We start from the raw sequence: 18,652 nt of genomic DNA on the forward strand, positions 1-18,652 counted from the left end.
GCGCCCATTCACGAGTTCTTTTCATTGTTTGCAGGTGTCATTCAAGCCATTGTCTTCGTTCAAATTCCCAAAACATTATAAATTGTTGATTTGATCCGATTGGAGCTCCTTACCCGGCTCATCCATTTCCAGCGGATCTCATCATTGGCGCCGTCTGTGGGAAATATATTGAGTTCGAGGCGTTGATATGGCTCGTACCAGGAGAACAAACCAAGATAACTTCCGGGCCCAGGGGGACGGGGGACAATCTTCAAGACAAGTAAATGTTAATAATACCGACCAGAATCTTGTAACCATGACGCGAGAGGAATTAAAAAAAATGATGGCTGATGCAATGGTTCATGCTATGGCCCGGAAAGAAGTTTCTCGACGTGACCCACCACCAGAGCAGGAGCAGGAGCAGGAACAAGAGCAGGAGCAGGGGCGGAAGGAGGAGGAGGAAGGGAGTGAAGAGAGTGTAGATTATAGTGCCGCGTCAAAGGCTCCGACTACAGCAGAGGAATTGAAAGATTTAAAGCAAAAAATGAAGGTCCTAGAGGGACAGCTGGAAGGTCGCAGCTCTGTCCGGGCCGCGGCAAAGGGATGTCCATTTGCTGATATCATTGTTCAGGAACCTCTTCCTGGAAACTTCAAGTATAAAAGATTATGATGGCAACGCGGACCCGGAAGAGCATCTAGCCAGGTTCGAGAATATGGCCATGTTACACTGCTACACGGATAGAATCAAATGCAAGGTGTTCTTAACAACTCTGGTGGATTCTGCTCAGAGATGGTTTGAGGGTTTGACCCCTCAAAGCGTGCAGTCGTTCCGAGATTTCCAGAAGGTATTCTTACACCATTTTAGTAGTAGTAAGAAGTACAAAAAGACCGCCTTCAGTCTTTTTGAGGTAAAGCAGAGCCCTGAGGAGAGTTTGCGGGCTTACATCAGAAGATTCAATAGAGTGGCTCTAGACGTCCCGTCTTGTGCCACCGAAACCAAGACTACTGCCTTCATCCAGGGTTTGAGAGAGGGTGAATTCTTCAAATCACTAACCAAAAAAGTGCCCGGGGATTTTGAGGACCTGTTGTCCCGGGCAAAGAAGTACATAAATATGGAGGAAGCCCAGAAACAAAAGAGAGAAGCGGTGAGGAAAGAAAGAGGAGACCGGGTATCTAAACCCGAGGAGAGGGGACAAAAGAGGGGCAATTCAGGGCATTTCTCTCATCATGTGCCTCTGAAGATCGCCCGAGAGAGGGAGGTGCAAGAATGTAGTAGGGATTTGGCCCCGGATCATCAACTGGCTCGGCCAGAGAAAAAGGGATTTTATGCTCTTCACAAGTTGGGCTACCATAACACTGAGGATTGCAAAGTTCTGAAGGGAAATTATGTGGCGCCTTCCTCCCCAAAGCCCGTTGTAAATACCCAGATGTCTAGGCTGCCACCATGGACATCCCGACAGCCCGGATCTAGTTCTCGGGGAGGGGGTGTGAGAAGCAATCCTAGAATCGAACCTGGAAGGAGAAGGTGGCCTGAACCCGAGCAAAGAAAGAAGTCACCTCCGGTCGTAGGAATGATTAAAATGATATCTGGAGGCTCTACTGATGGAGACTCCAATCGGGCGAGGAAGTCAAGGAGTAGGAGAGAATGTTTGGAGGTGGAAGGATCGAGGAAGAGTGAGGCAATCATCAGTTTCGGCCCGGAGGACCTGAGAGGGGTGAATCTACCCCACAACGATGCCTTGGTGATCCAAGCCCGAGTAGCGAATTATGACATTCTGCGGGTTTTCGTGGATTCAGGCAGTTCTGTGAATGTAATTTTCAAAGATGCTTTTGAGCAGATGGATTTGCAGGGCTATCACCTGGAAACAGTGGAGACTGCTCTTTTCGGCTTCGCCGGGCACGTGGTTTATCCGGAAGGGGAGATTGTTTTACCTTTAACCCTGGGCTCTCACGATCTCAAGAAAACAGTGATGACTTCTTTCACTCTGGTGGACTCCCCATCATCGTATAACATCATCCTTGGGAGGCCGGCCATGAATGAGTTAAGGGCTGTAGCGTCTACCTAGCTACCACCAGAAAATAAAATTTCCTGTGGGAGCAAGGGTAGGAGAAGTCCGGGGAGATCAACCCTCTTCTCGAAAGTGTTATGTGGAAGCAGTCCGGGTGGATAAGAACAGATCTAAGAAGGAGGGGAAGAGGGCTAAGATAGGTGAGACAGGAGGAAGGATAGTGGAAGAAGGGGAGATACACTTTGTGGCCGAGGAAGAGCAGGAGGCGGTGGAGATTGGGCCAGGGCAGCAAATCCGGGTGGCTCGGGATCTCAGCATGACCACCCGGGTGAGTTTAATTAAATGTTTAAAAACTAACATTCATGTGTTTGCCTGGTCCCAGCAGGAGCTTACGGGGATTTCTCCCTTTACATCGGAGCATCATTTAAACATCCTCCCGGGGTCTCACCCCGTAAAGTAGAAAAAGAGGCACTTTGGTCCTGAAAAGGACAAAGTCATATCAGAGCAAGTAAAGGAGCTCCTGAAGGCGGGGCATATTCGGGAAATTCAATTCCCTACCTGGCTTTCCAACGTGGTTTTAGTACCTAAATCCACTGGCAAATGGCGCATGTGCGTAGACTTCCGCGATCTAAACAAAGCATGCCCCAAAGATCATTATTCGTTGCCCCGGATTGACCAGCTGGTAGATTCCACCTCGGGCTATGAGCTGCTGAGCTTTATGGATGCATACCAGGGGTATCATCAGATCCCCTTGGCCAAAGAAGATCAAGATAAAGCTAGCTTCGTCACCTCGGGAGGTACATTTTGTTATATTGTAATGCCTTTCGGGTTGAAGAATGCAGAGGCTACTTATCAGCGTCTTATGGACAAAGTATTCGAGAAGCAGCTGGGGCGGAACATGGAAGTCTATGTGGATGATATCTTAAGCAAGACCCGGGAAGTCGCTACTTTTATTGATGATCTACAGGAAACTTTTGCCACCCTCATGCAACATGGGATCAAGCTTAACCCGGCCAAATGCATTTTTGGCGTAAAGAGTGGTAAATTCTTGGGATTCATGGTTACAAATCGGGGAATTGAGGTAAACCCGGAGAAGGTGAAGTCTGTCTTATGTATGCCCTCTCCCCGGTCTGTAAAAGAGGTGCAAAAGCTGACGGGAAGGATTGCTTCCCTTTCTCGATTTATATCCCGGTCAGCACACAGAAGTTATCCTTTCTTTCAAGTCTTGAGAAAGGCCCAGCACTTCGGATAGAACGATAAATGCGAACAAGCCTTCCAGGATTTGAAAGCCCACCTTGCAGAACTCCCGGTATTAGTAAAACCCGAGCCCGGGGAGCGATTATTCTTGTATTTATCCTCTACAGAGCATGCTGTCAGTTCAGTGTTAATCAAAGAAGAAGGCTCTGACCAGAAGCCTGTCTATTATGTTAGCCACGCTCTAAGAGGGCCCGAGCTCCGGTATACCGAGGTAGAAAAGATTGCATTGGCTTTGATCGTGACTGCTCGGAAGCTAAGACCTTACTTCTTATCGCATCAAATAGTGGTTCTTACCAACAGCCCTCTTGGTAGAATCATGACTCATGCTGAGGTATCCGGGCGAATGATTAAGTGGACGGTGGAATTGGGGGAGTACGATATCGAGTACAAACCACGAATGACTATCAAGGCACAAGCTTTATCAGACTTTTTATCTGAGATGGTCCAGCCCAGTAGAGAGGAAGTGTGGAGAGTCTTTGTGGATGGGGCTTCTAGCCTTGCGGGATGTGGAGTAGGAGTCGTGATGATATCCCCCCCGGGAGAAAAAATCAAATTGGCAATAAAGATTGATTCCCGAGTAACTAATAATGAGGCCGAGTATGAGGCTGTGCTAGCTGGAATACGAGCTGCTCCGGAAGTGGGGGCTTCCCGGATAATTATATATTCCGATTCACAACTTGTAACACAGCAGATAAAGGGTGAGTATGAAGCTAAAGATGATAGGATGCTGAAATATCTACAGCTTATCAGAGCTCGAGCAGAAGGCTTTTCGGATTGGAGTATTGAACAAATCCCCCGAGAAGAAAACGACGAAGCAGATATTCTAGCAAAAATGGCAGCATCCCTAAGTGAAGTAAGCACCCGGGAGGTATTGCATGTCTCCCGTTTGATCCTCTCGACTGACGAGGAAGGGACACCCGAGCCAGAAAACTCCTGGATGACGCCCTTAATCAGATTTATTGAAAAAGGTGTACTACCCGAGGACAGAGGGCAAGCTCGGAAAATTAAGAGACAAGCTCCCAGGTTTGTTCTCTTAAACGCAATCTTGTATAAAAGATCATTTCAGGGGCCTCTTTTAAAATGCTTGCCTAAAAAGGAGGTAGATTATGTACTCCGGGAAATTCATGAAAGATGTTGCGCGGAGCACCTCGGAGGAATGTCTCTAGCTCGAAAAACCATGCTCGCAGGATTTTGGTGGCCAACCCTGGGTCAAGACGCAGCTCGGGTGGTTCAAACCTGCGAAGGCTGTCAGCATCATGCAAATTTCAAACACAGCCCGGCCGCTCTTATGAAGCCTATTTGGGCATCCTGCCCTTTTGATCAATGGGGCATGGACATTTTAGGTCCTTTCCCGCTTGCCCGAGCTCAGAAGAAATTCTTATTAGTGGCAGTCGATTACTTTTCCAAATGGGTGGAAGCTGAGCCTTTGGCAAGAATTACTGAAACTGAGGTATTGAAATTCTTGTGGAAAAATATTGTATGCCGATTTGGAGTGCCCCGGAGATTAATCTCAGATAATGGCAGACAATTTCAAGGCAAAGGAATTGTTTCTTGGTGCCAAGAATTGAAGATCACTCAATCCTTCACCTCTGTGGCTTATCCTCAGGCAAATGGCCAAACAGAAGTTGTCAATAGGATCATTGTACAGACGTTGAAGACGAGACTTCAGGGTAAGGGGAAGGATTGGGTTGAAGAATTACCCAGTGTTCTTTGGGCCTACAGAACTACTCCGCGGGTACCGACTCAGGAAACCCCTTTCAGCCTCGTATACGGCTCTGAAGCAGTTCTCCCAGTTGAGATTGGAGAGACTTCTCCTCGGGTAGAATCTTACCCACACGATAATGATGAAAGCAGAGCCAGGGAGTTGGATTTAGTCGAGGAAAAAAGAGACCGGGCATTTATCCGCATGGAAGCATACAGAAGTCGAGTGATGAAATCTTACAATAAGAAGGTCCGAATCCGAGATTTTCAAATTGGAGATTTAGTCATGAAAAAGGTGGTCAATCCAGCGGGAGAAGTGGGAAAATTAGAGGCAAAATGGGAAGGGCCTTACAAAATTACTCGGAGAGTCAGCTTCGGATCTTTTTATCTAGAGGATGCACAAGGACGCCCTCTCAAAAGACCCTGGAATGTATTTAATTTAAAGAAATATTATACTTGACAGATGTAATCTATTTGCCAAAGGATGTAAATGAAAGATTTGTTTTTCTCAGGAAGTGTTGTATTCTCATCTCTCACATTCCGGAAAGAAACAAAAGCCCAGGGCACTACACCGTGGCTCAGGGCCACACACCTCGACCATTCCCAAGTCCCGGGACATGCTCCCCGGCCCAAGGATCCGTACCTTGGTTCTAAAAAGCCCAGGGCACTACACCCTGGCTCGGGGCCACACACCTCGACCATTCCCAAGTCCCGGGACATGCTCCCCGGCCCAAGGATCCATACCTTGGTTCTAAAAAGCCCAGGGCACTACACCCTGGCTCGGGACCACACACCTCGACCATTCCCAAGTCCCGGGACATGCTCCCTGGCCCAAGGCTCCGTACCTTGGTTCTAAAAAGCTCAAGGAGTTACACCCGGGCTCACAACTACGTATTTGGCAAGGTTCGCATTCTTTGAATTCCTATCGAATATAAAATACTTGGTCCGCTAGAAGTCCAGATATTACGCAAGGAAAAATTATTTTTATAGCCAGAGCCCGGGGGCAAGAATTACATAAGGAAGTATGGAAATCTAAAGAAACAATCTTAAACTAAAAATACGGCAGCAGACTCCTCCCCGGTCTTTTCAAGAGCCTGTTCGGTCTCCTTGTCGGCATCATCATCCTTGGGAAAAGAGTCAATGGATCGATCTATGTCAGGAAAGCCCTTCTTGTTTGCCGGAATCAAGTCCTCCTCCTCAAATTGCTCCCGGCATTTCGCAAAGCCAACTTTGAAGTAGTTGTACGATCTATCTTCAACCGCCGCTTGGAAATCCGAGGATTGGAGGAAGACATTCTTCCATTCCTCATGAGTGAGCTGGAAAAGCTTGAGTTTATCTTCAGCAGCCACAACCCGGTGTTGTTGAAGAGTGGCTTCTTCTTCAAGAAATCGAGCTCGGGATTCCAAAAAAGCAATTTGTCTTTGAGAGGCTTCTTCTCGAGCCAAACTCTCATCCCGAGCACGCTGAGTTGAAGCCAATTGCTGATTGGCTCTTTCCAAAGAGGCCAGGAGCCCGGCAACTTTCTCCTCGTGCAGCTTCTCGGCCCGGGCGATCTCCCCTCGGAGCTGGTCATGAACTTCTTGAGACGCCCGAGCCTGCCTGTTCGTCTTGGTGGCCACTGCCGCCACTTCTTCAAAGGCCGAAACCATCATATGAGCCGCCTGGACAGAGACAAAAGTCAGGAAAAATGGGTCGGTATCAGTATTAAGCCGTAAGATGAAGAGCTTACCGAGAGAAGCCGGTTTGATCCTTCCAAAAATCTGTTAGGGGCTGAGATGCTCTTCAAGAATATTGCTTCAGTAGGACTGAGCATCTGTTTGAAGCGTTTAGCACCACTGACCGTAGCTCCCTCGAAAAAAATATTGTTGGAAGGGAGCTCGGAGGATGAAGCCCCAGTAGTTTGGGGGGGAGGACGAGGTTGTGCAGGTGGAGAGGTACAGGGATCACCCTCAGAAGGGCCTTCCAGAACCACCAGCTCGGGCTCTGCCACCGCTTTTCTTTTCCTCTGGCTTAGAGGAATAAGATCTTCAGTTTCTTCTGAAGTCTCAGCCATCCCCCGAGGGGTGTCCTCCCGAGGAAGATCTTCCCGGGCAATTTCAACTCCCTGAGACACATCCTCGGTCGCTCGTTTCTTTTCCACTTCAACAGCTGCGCGACGAGCTGCAAGTTCCTTCTCTTGGGCATTTTTCTCAGCCGCCCTTCTTTTAGCAAAAGCAGCCTGCATCTCGGAATTATCTGCATGGAGAAGAAATAGTGATAAAAAAAAAAATCAAGGAGGGAACAAGGAGGAAGAGCAACAGGGTAAAAGGTTGAATTACCGGGTTGAGAGCCCGAGCCCGCCACCTCATCGATAATGTGGTCTTCGAGATCCTCAGGCTGGGGACTCAACCCGTAGGTAGTCAAATTTTCATCCGAGATAAGGGTGGAGGATGAATATTTACGTCCCTCTACCAAATCTTGACTGATAAGGAAGGGTTCTTCGAATTTGTAAGTGCCGGGGAGGGAAGGTTGTGTAGGCAGAGAGGGGAGAAAGCCGGTCAAGCAGGGAAGATCCCCCGGGAGTCGAATAAAGAAGTATCTTCCTTTCCACCCTTTTTGAGAAGAAGGTATATCATCAAGGAAGCGAGTATTGTGCCGGGCAGTAAGGGAAAAGGCATTATCCCCGAGCCGACAAGAGAAATAGTAATGAAGGATGAGAGGAGTAATGAGAAAATCGTTCATACGGAAAAGGACAAAAGTGGCAGCCATTATTCTAAAAGAGTTGGGATGAAATTGGTTAACTGGTACACCAAAAAATTTGGCGACTGCAATAAAGAAAGGATGAAGAGGAAATCGGAGACCATTCTTAATCTGATCTCGGAAGAAAGTGGTGTACCCGGGAGGGGGGTTGTTGGCTCTATCAGAAGGCCCGGGTATCAGAATAGAAAGAGCGGAGGGAATGTAACCCAAAGTCCTAAGTTCCCCCTCCGCCCCTGAGCGCAGGGTGCTGCTCAAAGAGGAGAACCAGGGAACTCCCGGGGCCTCGGCAGGAGGAGGTCCCGCGACCCAAGCTTTACCCTTACCCTTCTTTTGGGCAAGAGCTCGGGAGTGGCTTGGAAGGGAGGGTTTAGAAGAAGAGGGTCTGGTTGAAAGGACTGTTAGTTTCTTAGCGGGTTGGGTAATAGAGCGACGGGGTGGAGGAGATTGAGAAGCATCGGAGCGAAGTGCAGCAGATTCGACACTAGGCGAACCTCGCGCATTGGCCCCAGAAGTAGAAGAAGTAGTGTGGGGACCCGGGTTCTAACTCAATTCTATCTGGGATTAAATGGATCATTAATAAAATGTGGGTCAATTTTTTCGCTTTCTAACATTAAATCGAATGTTAACATAAAGCGTTTCATTTTTATTTAAAACAAACATAAATCAACAACTATTACATGTCGTGATCCAGTAGCCTTACTTGTTATACATGTTACAAGAACAACATAACATTTCTAGTATCAACATAAAACTACTAGTACAACATAAAAAGTCTTCTGCTACACCCGGCATCACCACGCTATCAACTCTCTCATCCTCGTCGTGACCCTGATCCTGCCCCACCTGTTGTCATGCACACATACAGACACGACAACAGCCGGATAACTCCGGTGAGAACATATCCCAGTATAAAACATGGATGCATGCAATGTAATAATCATGTACAAAGCATAGCATAAATCAAGTAACATGAATATAAATCTAAACATGTAGAGGAATACAAATCTGTATTCAACATTCAAATCTTGACTCGACTCTTTTCTAATCTAGGGATCCCGGTGTGAATAAGACGGTCTGTCACCTACCCAACCACTCGGGGCGACGGTACGTCTTATTCCTAGACTTCGGTCAACTCTGTATCGAGGGTCTACACATATAGCAAATCTGCTCCTATGCGACGATACACCGAAACGTCTAGTTTTGGCAAATCTGCCAATATCTCCTATCTCAAGACTCGAATATAAATCAATAAACGAAACATTACATAATCAATGTAATAACAATCTAGTATGTGATTTAGGGAAACTCGTATCAAATCTGAATCGAGTTGTGCAATCCCAAGACCACATGAATTATACCTTTCTTGCCGAATCGTCGGTGTCGTCGTCGATGTCTCGAGTTCACAATAGCCAACACAAATCTGAAATGGCATAGTCGAGGTGCACTCTATCAATATACATCTCAAACAACTCAATAAACATAGCTGAAATCGGTTTCAATATACTTTGACGGCGTAACGGCGTAATTCTCGGTACCGGTCAACTAAATCTCAACAACACAATATCATAATCAATCTCAATTACTCACATTCTCATCCAATACAAACATGTATACCAAATTCTGCATAATCTTCACATAATACATGTTGGAAAATCGAACCTATAGCATACGACATCCGTAATTCAATCCGTTTTCGTTTCTACGATGCTTAGCATATCAAGAACACATAATCTATGTCAACTCTGAATTCTCCCAACATACAAAATCTGAATTATGTTGAAATGTAACAAAACTTACATCCTTGAATAGCAATTGACGAGAGGAGTTCAAAACCGAAGTCGGATCTAAAATCGGATGGCTAAATCTTGCAAAACTTCAATTCTAATATGAAGGAAACCTCTCACCTTCTTTGGAAATAGCTCTCGGTGCATTCATTGAAATGAGGAAGAACTAACTCAGCACAAATCATATATATATCATGCCATGTGTCAGCTCAAGAATAAAGGGTGGCAATCTCGCATGCAACACCGCGGGTGCGGCAGTGTAAGGGCGCGGGTGCGCTGAGCTCTCGGCAGCAAGAATATTTTCTGAAATTCCTAGACCGCGGGTGCGGTCCTTACATGACCGCGGGTGCGGTCTCACACCGCGGGTGCGGTCGTGCTAGCACCGCGGGTGCGGTGTCTGTTCGCACAATTTCACTAATTTCCTCTCAATGCACCGCGGGTGCTGTATCTCTAACACCGCGGGTGCGGTGTGGCTTCGGCCCTACTGCTCAAATTCACATTTTTCATGTCATGCATAATCTTCTTCAATTCTCACATCGATGACACGGATAATTCTCGAGCCTTACATTTCTCCCCCTCTTAGACAATAGTTCGTCCTCGAACTTATAAACCAGTAATCACACTAGTATACACAAAACAGTAAAATCAAAGCGGGAAGAAAGACTCACATCATAAGAATAGCTCGGGATGCCTCTGTCTCATCTCAGACTCGGTCTCCCAAGTTGCTTCCTCGATGCCATGACGACTCCACTGAACCTTCACAAGCGGAATGGTCTTGGTTCTAAGCTTCTTTTCCTTCCGATCCAGAATCTGTATCGGCTGTTCAACGTAGCTCAAATTCTGATCTAACTCGGCTTCGTCAGGCTGAATGACATGAGACTCATCTGGCATATATCTGCGCAGCATCGATACATGAAAAACGTCATGTATACCAGCTAACGAAGGAGGAAGAGCAAGTCTGTAAGCTCGATCGCCAATCTTCTCAAGGATCTCGTACGGACCGACGTATCTAGGAGACAACTTTCCTCGCTTGCCAAATCTGACAACGCCTCTGAAAGGTGAAATCTTCAAAAATACTCTGTCTCCCTGTTCGAATACTAACGGTCTGCGTCTGATATTGGCGTACTTAGCTTGTCTATCATGTGCCGTCTTCATTCGTTTCTGAATGATCTTCACTTTCTCGGTCATCTCACGAATCATGTCCGGCCCTAACTCGGGTACCTCAGAAATATCATCCCAGTACAACGGAGATCTGCACTTCTTTCCGTATAAAGCTTCGAACGGTGCCATCTCTATGCTCGTCTGATAGCTGTTGTTGTATGAAAACTCACACAACGGCAACGAATCTTGCCAACTAGTCCCGAAATCTAGTACTACAGCTCTCAGCATATCCTATAAAGTCTGGATAGTCCGCTCTGACTGTCCGTCTGTTTGGGGATGATAAGCAGTGCTCAGGTGTAAAGTCGTACCCAAAGCCTGCTGCAAGCTGTGCCAGAAGTGAGAAGTAAATCGTGGATCACGATCTGATACGATCGACTTCGGTACACCATGCAATCTGACGACCTCTCTGACATACAACTCTGCCATCTGATCGTGTCGATAGGTCATCTTGTACGGAATGAAACAGGCAGATTTGGTCAGTCTGTCAATGATGACCCAAATCGAATCACAGCCCCGGGATGATCGAGGTAACTTCGTCACGAAATCCATGGAAATGTGGTCCCATTTCCATTCAGGAACAGACAAACTCTGAAGTAAACCTCCGGGTTTCTTCCTCTCTGCCTTCACCTGTTGGCAATTCAGACATCTAGACACAAATTCTGCAATATCTGTCTTCATCTGCTTCCACCAGAATTGCGTCTTCAAGTCATTGTACATCTTTCTGCCTCCAGGATGAATGCTGAGCCGACTACAATGTGCCTCTGACATGATCTGTCGTCTCAAATCTAAAACATCTGGCACTACTAGACGGTTATTCACATACAGAACAGAATCTCTGACCTGATATTCTGAGATATGTCCAGCTCTGACCATATCAATCGATCTCTTCACATTCGGATCGGTTCTCTGCGCTTCTCTGATCCTCAAAATCAGATCTGGCTCAATCTGAATCGCAGCAAGTCGCAACGGTCTACTATCTGTATCAAATGTCAATCCGGACAAGCAACAATCTTCTACTAAATTCGATACACCTACAGTCGATAAGGAAAGAGCACATACCTTTCGACTCAAGGCGTCTGCCGCTGCATTCGACTTCCCTGGATGGTACTTGATCTCGCAATCAAAATCTTTTAGCAGATCAAGCCATCGTCGCTGCCTCATATTCAACTCTGACTGAGAAAAGAGATACTTCAGGCTCTTATGATCGGAATAGATCTCGAATTTCTCGCCATACAGATAATGACGCCAGATCTTGAGTGCAAAGACAATCGCCGCCAATTCAAGATCATGAATCGGATAACGAGTCTCGTGCGGCTTCAACTGTCTTGAGGCGTACGCTATCACATGTCCACGCTGCATAAGAACACATCCTAGTCCTCTGTGAGATGCGTCACAATATACAACGAACTCACCTGTACCGGTAGGAATCGTCAAGACAGGCGCACTAGTCAGCCTCTTCTTCAGCTCAACAAAACTGCTCTCACACTCTTCTGACCACACAAATGGCATGTTCTTCTGTGTCAACTGAGTAATCGGCTTCGCTATACTGGAGAAGTCTCGAATAAAACGTCGATAATACCCGGCTAGACCCATGAAACTGCGTATCTCTGGCACAGAAGTCGGTCTCGGCCAACTGATAACAGCCTCAACTTTACTCGGATCTACCGCAATACCCTCTCCAGATATAATGTGCCCCAAGAAGACAACCTGTCGCAACCAGAATTCGCACTTGGACAGTTTGGCATACAACTGCTCCTGTCGCAAAGTTTTCAGCACGATTCTCAAATGATCTGCATGCTCAGTCAAACTTTTCGAATACACCAAAATGTCATCAATAAACACAATCACAAAGTCATCTAAATATCTCTGAAAAATGCGGTTCATCAAACTCATAAACACCGCAGGTGCATTCGTCAAACCGAAAGGCATAACAACAAACTCGTAGTGTCCATACCTGGTTCGGAATGCAGTCTTCGGAATATCAACGTCTCTAACTCGGAGCTGATGATACCCTGATCTCAAATCGATCTTCGAGTATACCGAAGATCCCTGTAACTGATCAAACAGATCATCGATGCGAGGCAAAGGATACTTGTTCTTCACTGTTGCCTTGTTCAACTGCCTATAATCAATGCACAGTCGCATCGAACCATCTTTCTTTCGAACGAAAAGCACCGGAGCACCCCAAGGAGATACACTGGGTCTGATATACCCCTTGGACAGAAGATCCTCCAACTGTGCTTTCAACTCTTTCAGCTCTATCGGTGCCATCCTATACGGAGCTCGCGAAATAGGAACAGAACCGGGCATAAGGTCTATGCTGAAATCTACCTCTCGAACCGGAGGCAACTCTGGAATCTCGTCAGGAAAAACATCTGCAAACTCGCAAACCACTGGCAGATCTTCCAATGCTGGGCTCGACTTCAGTAGATCTACTGAATATACGAGAAAGCCCTCTGCTCCTCTCTGAAGCAGTCTACTCATAGTCAGAGCAGATACTAAGGGAATCCGAGATCTGGAACCCTTGCCGTAGAATTTCCACTCATCTGTCATTTCGGGTCTGAATCAGACAATCTTGTGGAAACAATCTACCGTGGCCCTGTACTTGGTCAACATGTCTATACCAACTATACAATCAAAATCAGCTAAACCAAGTACTACACAATCAAGATCGATCTCATGCCCCTCAAACTGAAGCATACAATGTCTAACAGTTGTCACAGATATCAAACCACTTCCCAACGGAGAAGCTATAGACACTACTGTCGACAACGACTCAACAGGCAATGAATGTCTCAATGCAAAATGTTCAGAGATGAATGTATGAGATGCACCTGTGTCAAACAACACATATGCAGGATAACCGCAAAGAAAACAGCTACCTGCAATGACGTCATCTGGCGCCTCCTGCGCCTGCTCCTCTGTCAGGGCAAAAACACGTGCCTGCTGTCTGGGAGGCTGACTCACGGTCTGACTACCTCCTGGTCTCTGCTGGGTCTGGGTAGAGGGTGGCTGAAAGGAGTGTACAGAAGATGCCTGTCTCTCCATCTGTGGCGCTGCAGCAGACGATCCTGCACTCTGGAATCGCTGAGAACTCCTCTGTGGGCACACTCTGGCGAAATGCCCCTGCTGTCTGCAGATGTTGCAGCGTCCCAGAACTCCTTGACACTGCTCCGTGGCATGTCGCCCTCCGCACGAACCACAGTATACGCCACTGGAATCTGAACCCTGACCTCTCTGTCGAGATCCACTCGAACTCGATGAACTGCTCCCAGATTTCTTAAACTGTTTGCCCTTAGCCTTCAGAAAATCCTTCTTGCCACTACCACTAGCTCCACTGTCAAAACGAGGAGGAGGTGGTGGAAACTGTACGGTCGTGGACTGTGGCGGTCTCTGCCCCTGAACACCGTAGGAAGCTCCTCGCTGCCTGATCAAGCCAGCCTCTGCTCCCTTAGCTCTGTTCAGTGCCTCTGAAAAAGTGTTAGGCCGTCCCGTGTTCACCAAAGTAAATACATCTGGATTCAACCCGTTGATGAACTGATCGGCCACTGCCTCGTCGTTCCCGGCCACATGAGGTGCAAATCGTAGCAAGGCAGAAAATTTAGCGACATACTCCTCGATGTTCCACTGTCCCTGTCTCAGATTCGTAAATTCAGCTCCCTTATCTTTCCGGTAGGAGACGGGGAAGAAGCGCTGATAGAACTCATCCTTGAAGACTTTCCAGATAATGTCAATGCCTCGGTGCTCCAAGGCTCTCTTTGTCGTCAACCACCAGCTCTTTGCAACCTCTTGCATCTGATGGCCTATCAACTTCACACGTCGCTCATCAGTATATGCCAAGGACTCAAACAACATCTCGATATCATCAAGCCAGCTCTCGCACTCTACTGCACTCTCTGTGCCCTTCAGGGTAGGCGGATGGAAAGACTGAAATCTCTTCAATAAGGTCTCCATCGGCGTAGCGGTAACATCCATCTGTGCACCGGACGTGCTACCCTGCTCTGGCTGTGGCACTCGTCTAGGCGGCATAAATCTGCTCATCAAACTGATTAGTACAAAATCAATATCATCTGTCTCAGCCCTCCTCTGATCATATACCTCTGATCGAGAATCGGTTCTGATTCAGGCTTGAAATGCTGTAAATCAATTCAGATAATACAACAACATATAATAGGGAAAGCAATAAATCATGCTAGCATCCCAAAAGCAAGGAAGATGACTCGATCTACCCCTCTCATTCTATTCTATCTCAATCTACAGAACCTACAGCTCTGATACCACCTGTTGTGGGGACCCAGGTTCTAACTCAATTCTATCTGGGATTAAATGGATCATTAATAAAATGTGGGTCAATTTTTTCTCTTTCTAACATTAAATCGAATGTTAACATAAAGCGTTTCATTTTTATTTAAAACAAACATAAATCAACAACTATTACATGTCGTGATCCAGTAGCCTTACTTGTTATACATGTTACAAGAACAACATAACATTTCTAGTATCAACATAAAACTACTAGTACAACATAAAAAGTCTTCTGCTACACCCGGCATCACCACGCTATCAACTCTCTCATCCTCGTCATGACCCTGATCCTGCCCCACCTGTTGTCATGCACACATACAGACACGACAACAGCCGGATAACTCCGGTGAGAACATATCCCAGTATAAAACATGGATGCATGCAATGTAATAATCATGTACAAAGCATAGCATAAATCAAGTAACATGAATATAAATCTAAACATGTAGAGGAATACAAATATGTATTCAACATTCAAATCTTGACTCGACTCTTTTCTAATCTAGGGATCCCGGTGTGAATAAGACGGTCTGTCACCTACCCAACCACTCGGGGCGACGGTACGTCTTATTCCTAGACTTCGGTCAACTCTGTATCGAGGGTCTACACATATAGCAAATCTGCTCCTATGCGACGATACACCGAAACGTCTAGTTTTGGCAAATCTGCCAATATCTCCTATCTCAAGACTCGAATATAAATCAATAAACGAAACATTACATAATCAATGTAATAACAATCTAGTATGTGATTTAGGGAAACTCGTATCAAATCTGAATCGAGTTGTGCAATCCCAAGACCACATGAATTATACCTTTCTTGCCGAATCGTCGGTGTCGTCGTCGAAGTCTCGAGTTCACAATAGCCAACACAAATCTGAAATGGCATAGTCGAGGTGCACTCTATCAATATACATCTCAAACAACTCAATAAACATAGCTGAAATCGGTTTCAATATACTTTGACGGCGTAACGGCGTAATTCTCGGTACCGGTCAACTAAATCTCAACAACACAATATCATAATCAATCTCAATTACTCACAATCTCATCCAATACAAACATGTATACCAAATTCTGCATAATCTTCACATAATACATGTTGGAAAATCGAACCTATAGCATACGACATCCGTAATTCAATCCGTTTTCGTTTCTACGATGCTTAGCATATCAAGAACACATAATCTATGTCAACTCTGAATTCTTCCCAACATACAAAATCTGAATTATGTTGAAATGTAACAAAACTTACATCCTTGAATAGCAATTGACGAGAGGAGTTCAAAACCGAAGTCGGATCTAAAATCGGATGGCTAAATCTTGCAAAACTTCAATTCTAATATGAAGGAAACCTCTCACCTTCTTTGGAAATAGCTCTCGGTGCATTCATTGAAATGAGGAAGAACTAACTCAGCACAAATCATATATATATCATGCCATGTGTCAGCTCAAGAATAAAGGGTGGCAATCTCGCATGCAACACCGCGGGTGCGGCAGTGTAAGGGCGCGGGTGCGCTGAGCTCTCGGCAGCCAGAATATTTTCTGAAATTCCTAGACCGCGGGTGCGGTCCTTACATGACCGCGGGTGCGGTCTCACACCGCGGGTGCGGTCGTGCTAGCACCGCGGGTGCGGTGTCTGTTCGCACAATTTCACTAATTTCCTCTCAATGCACCGCGGGTGCTGTATCTCTAACACCGCGGGTGCGGTGTGGCTTCGGCCCTACTGCTCAAATTCACATTTTTCATGTCATGCATAATCTTCTTCAATTCTCACATCGATGACACGGATAATTCTCGAGCCTTACAAGTAGAGTTAGACATTTTATGAAGAAAGACTTACAAACTTTGAAGACAGGTTGTCGGGGAAACTGGCAGTATTAGAGGCGCACCGAAGACGAGGGAAACTTCGTAGAAAATCTTTGAGAGGATTTTCTGCAAGGGCTTCGCCGGAGTTTCGAATTTGAAAATGATTCTCCAGGAAGAGGCGGTTAGAATTTATACGAGAGAAAATTGATCTGCATCGTTGATTAAAAGTAGATCGAACAGGTGAAATGAACCTAGGAATCCGTGAGGATAGGCGAAGGGACACACGCCATGATTAATGTCAGACCTACTGTTTCTCGGAATACGGAACATTACTGACCGTTGGAATAAAGTAATACGTGTCATTGTGATATGCTGTGTGGTCAGACCGGGAGGTTTTGGAGACCTCGGCGGGTTTGGCTAGCAACTCGGGAAACCTAGAGACCCGGGATGGTAATTGCTAAGTCCGGGTAGTCCGAAACCCCGGTATTATGTTACAAAATCAAAAACTTGATTAGCCCGGGGGTATATTCGAAGACAGGAGATACCAGATCCGGGAACCATACTTTTATCAGGTATGTTATAAGTGTAGTTTCATTCTTAAAGATTGGGTTATCGCAATTTATGATACGTCTGTTGTTTCAACCCGCGCAAATTAGTACAAGATTTGTTTGCAATGAAGTAATGAAGCAGTAAAAATCGATAAAACTTCTATTACATGCGATAACGACGAAGAGTTATGGGATCCATTATATCAGATACAGAATCCTGCCACTCTGTTATCCAATTAGTTAACTCATGAATACGGAGGTTGACGAAGAATTCATTCTTCATTATCTTATCCAAAGCACGCCACTCTTTCCACAGCATCATGTGCAGCAGAACCTCATCACCGACCAAATCCGTCACCCGGTTTACTGCAAACTCTCGGGTATATTTCCTCGCCCTTGTTCTTTGTACCCGAGTGGTAGCGATCCGATTGCGGTAGGTATAATCTAGGTCGTAAACCTTGTCTCGCACGGCCATGACCTTTGCCCATATGCGCTGTTCGATTCTCTTCTTCAGTTCCTCCACATGAGGACGCATTTCTGGAGTCACCAAGACATGTGTACTGCTGCAGGCACTGGAACCACTTGAACTAGACATTTTGGATGGAGATTCACTTTGCGTCTGTACCCTCTTATTTATAGGCAAGCGTCCTTAAATGGGAAAGAAGTCTAGGAGTCTCAGCCAGTCGAAGCGTCTCTTCTATTATTCGAAGGCAAGATTTGATCGATACCATCGAATATGGACAGGTGGACGATCAGGATGCCCCTCGTAAATTGCGCAGGACAGACGAAAGGGTCTGACAGTTATCAGAACATCAAATCCGATGTACCTCGGAATACAGAACGTTTTCGTTTGGCAGGAATTTAATAAATCGTATATCATTATGACACCACGTCAGCAGACCGGCGGAATCTTGGTCCCGGCTTATTCTTTTTCCCGGACTACAAATTCGGGACTCGGGCATATTGATTGATAGGCCGGGGTTTCAAAAAACCCAAGCATTTTGTTTTAAGTCTGAGGAGTATTAGTCATGTTAATCTTCGTTACTTACTTATCGTTAATTTGGTTTTGACGTTCTACCAAGTACATGCAATAACAAAGCGAAAAAGATATTTTATTGATTAGAAGAAATGGGCAGAGAGTACACGAAGATGTTCCTTTTCAACAAACATCTTCCATTTGTGCAACCAGCCACTGAGATTCCCGGTAGCGGTCTTGCCAAAGCTATCTGACCCGGCTATATCCTCCAGGATCTTCAGCTCCCTTTGTAGCATTAGTGCGTAGACGCCATGGTGAGTAAAGATGTCCACATACTCCGCAACACCGAGGCGTCGGCGATATTTCCGCATAAGAGCCACGTTCT

The 18,652-nt window shown here is 46.0% G+C and overlaps 1 protein-coding gene across 1 annotated transcript; it reads left to right on the top strand.

Moving 5' to 3' along the window:
• The first annotated feature begins 692 nt into the window (after window positions 1-692).
• On the top strand, window positions 693-2,045 carry LOC140842924 (uncharacterized). The gene has a single exon (XM_073211129.1). It carries the CDS (start codon window positions 693-695, stop codon window positions 2,043-2,045), a length of 1,353 nt encoding a protein of 450 aa, XP_073067230.1.
• Window positions 2,046-18,652: the final 16,607 nt, after the last annotated feature.

Source organism: Primulina eburnea, chromosome 10 (assembly GCF_022965805.1).
Source record: "Primulina eburnea isolate SZY01 chromosome 10, ASM2296580v1, whole genome shotgun sequence".
NCBI lineage: Eukaryota > Viridiplantae > Streptophyta > Magnoliopsida > Lamiales > Gesneriaceae > Primulina > Primulina eburnea.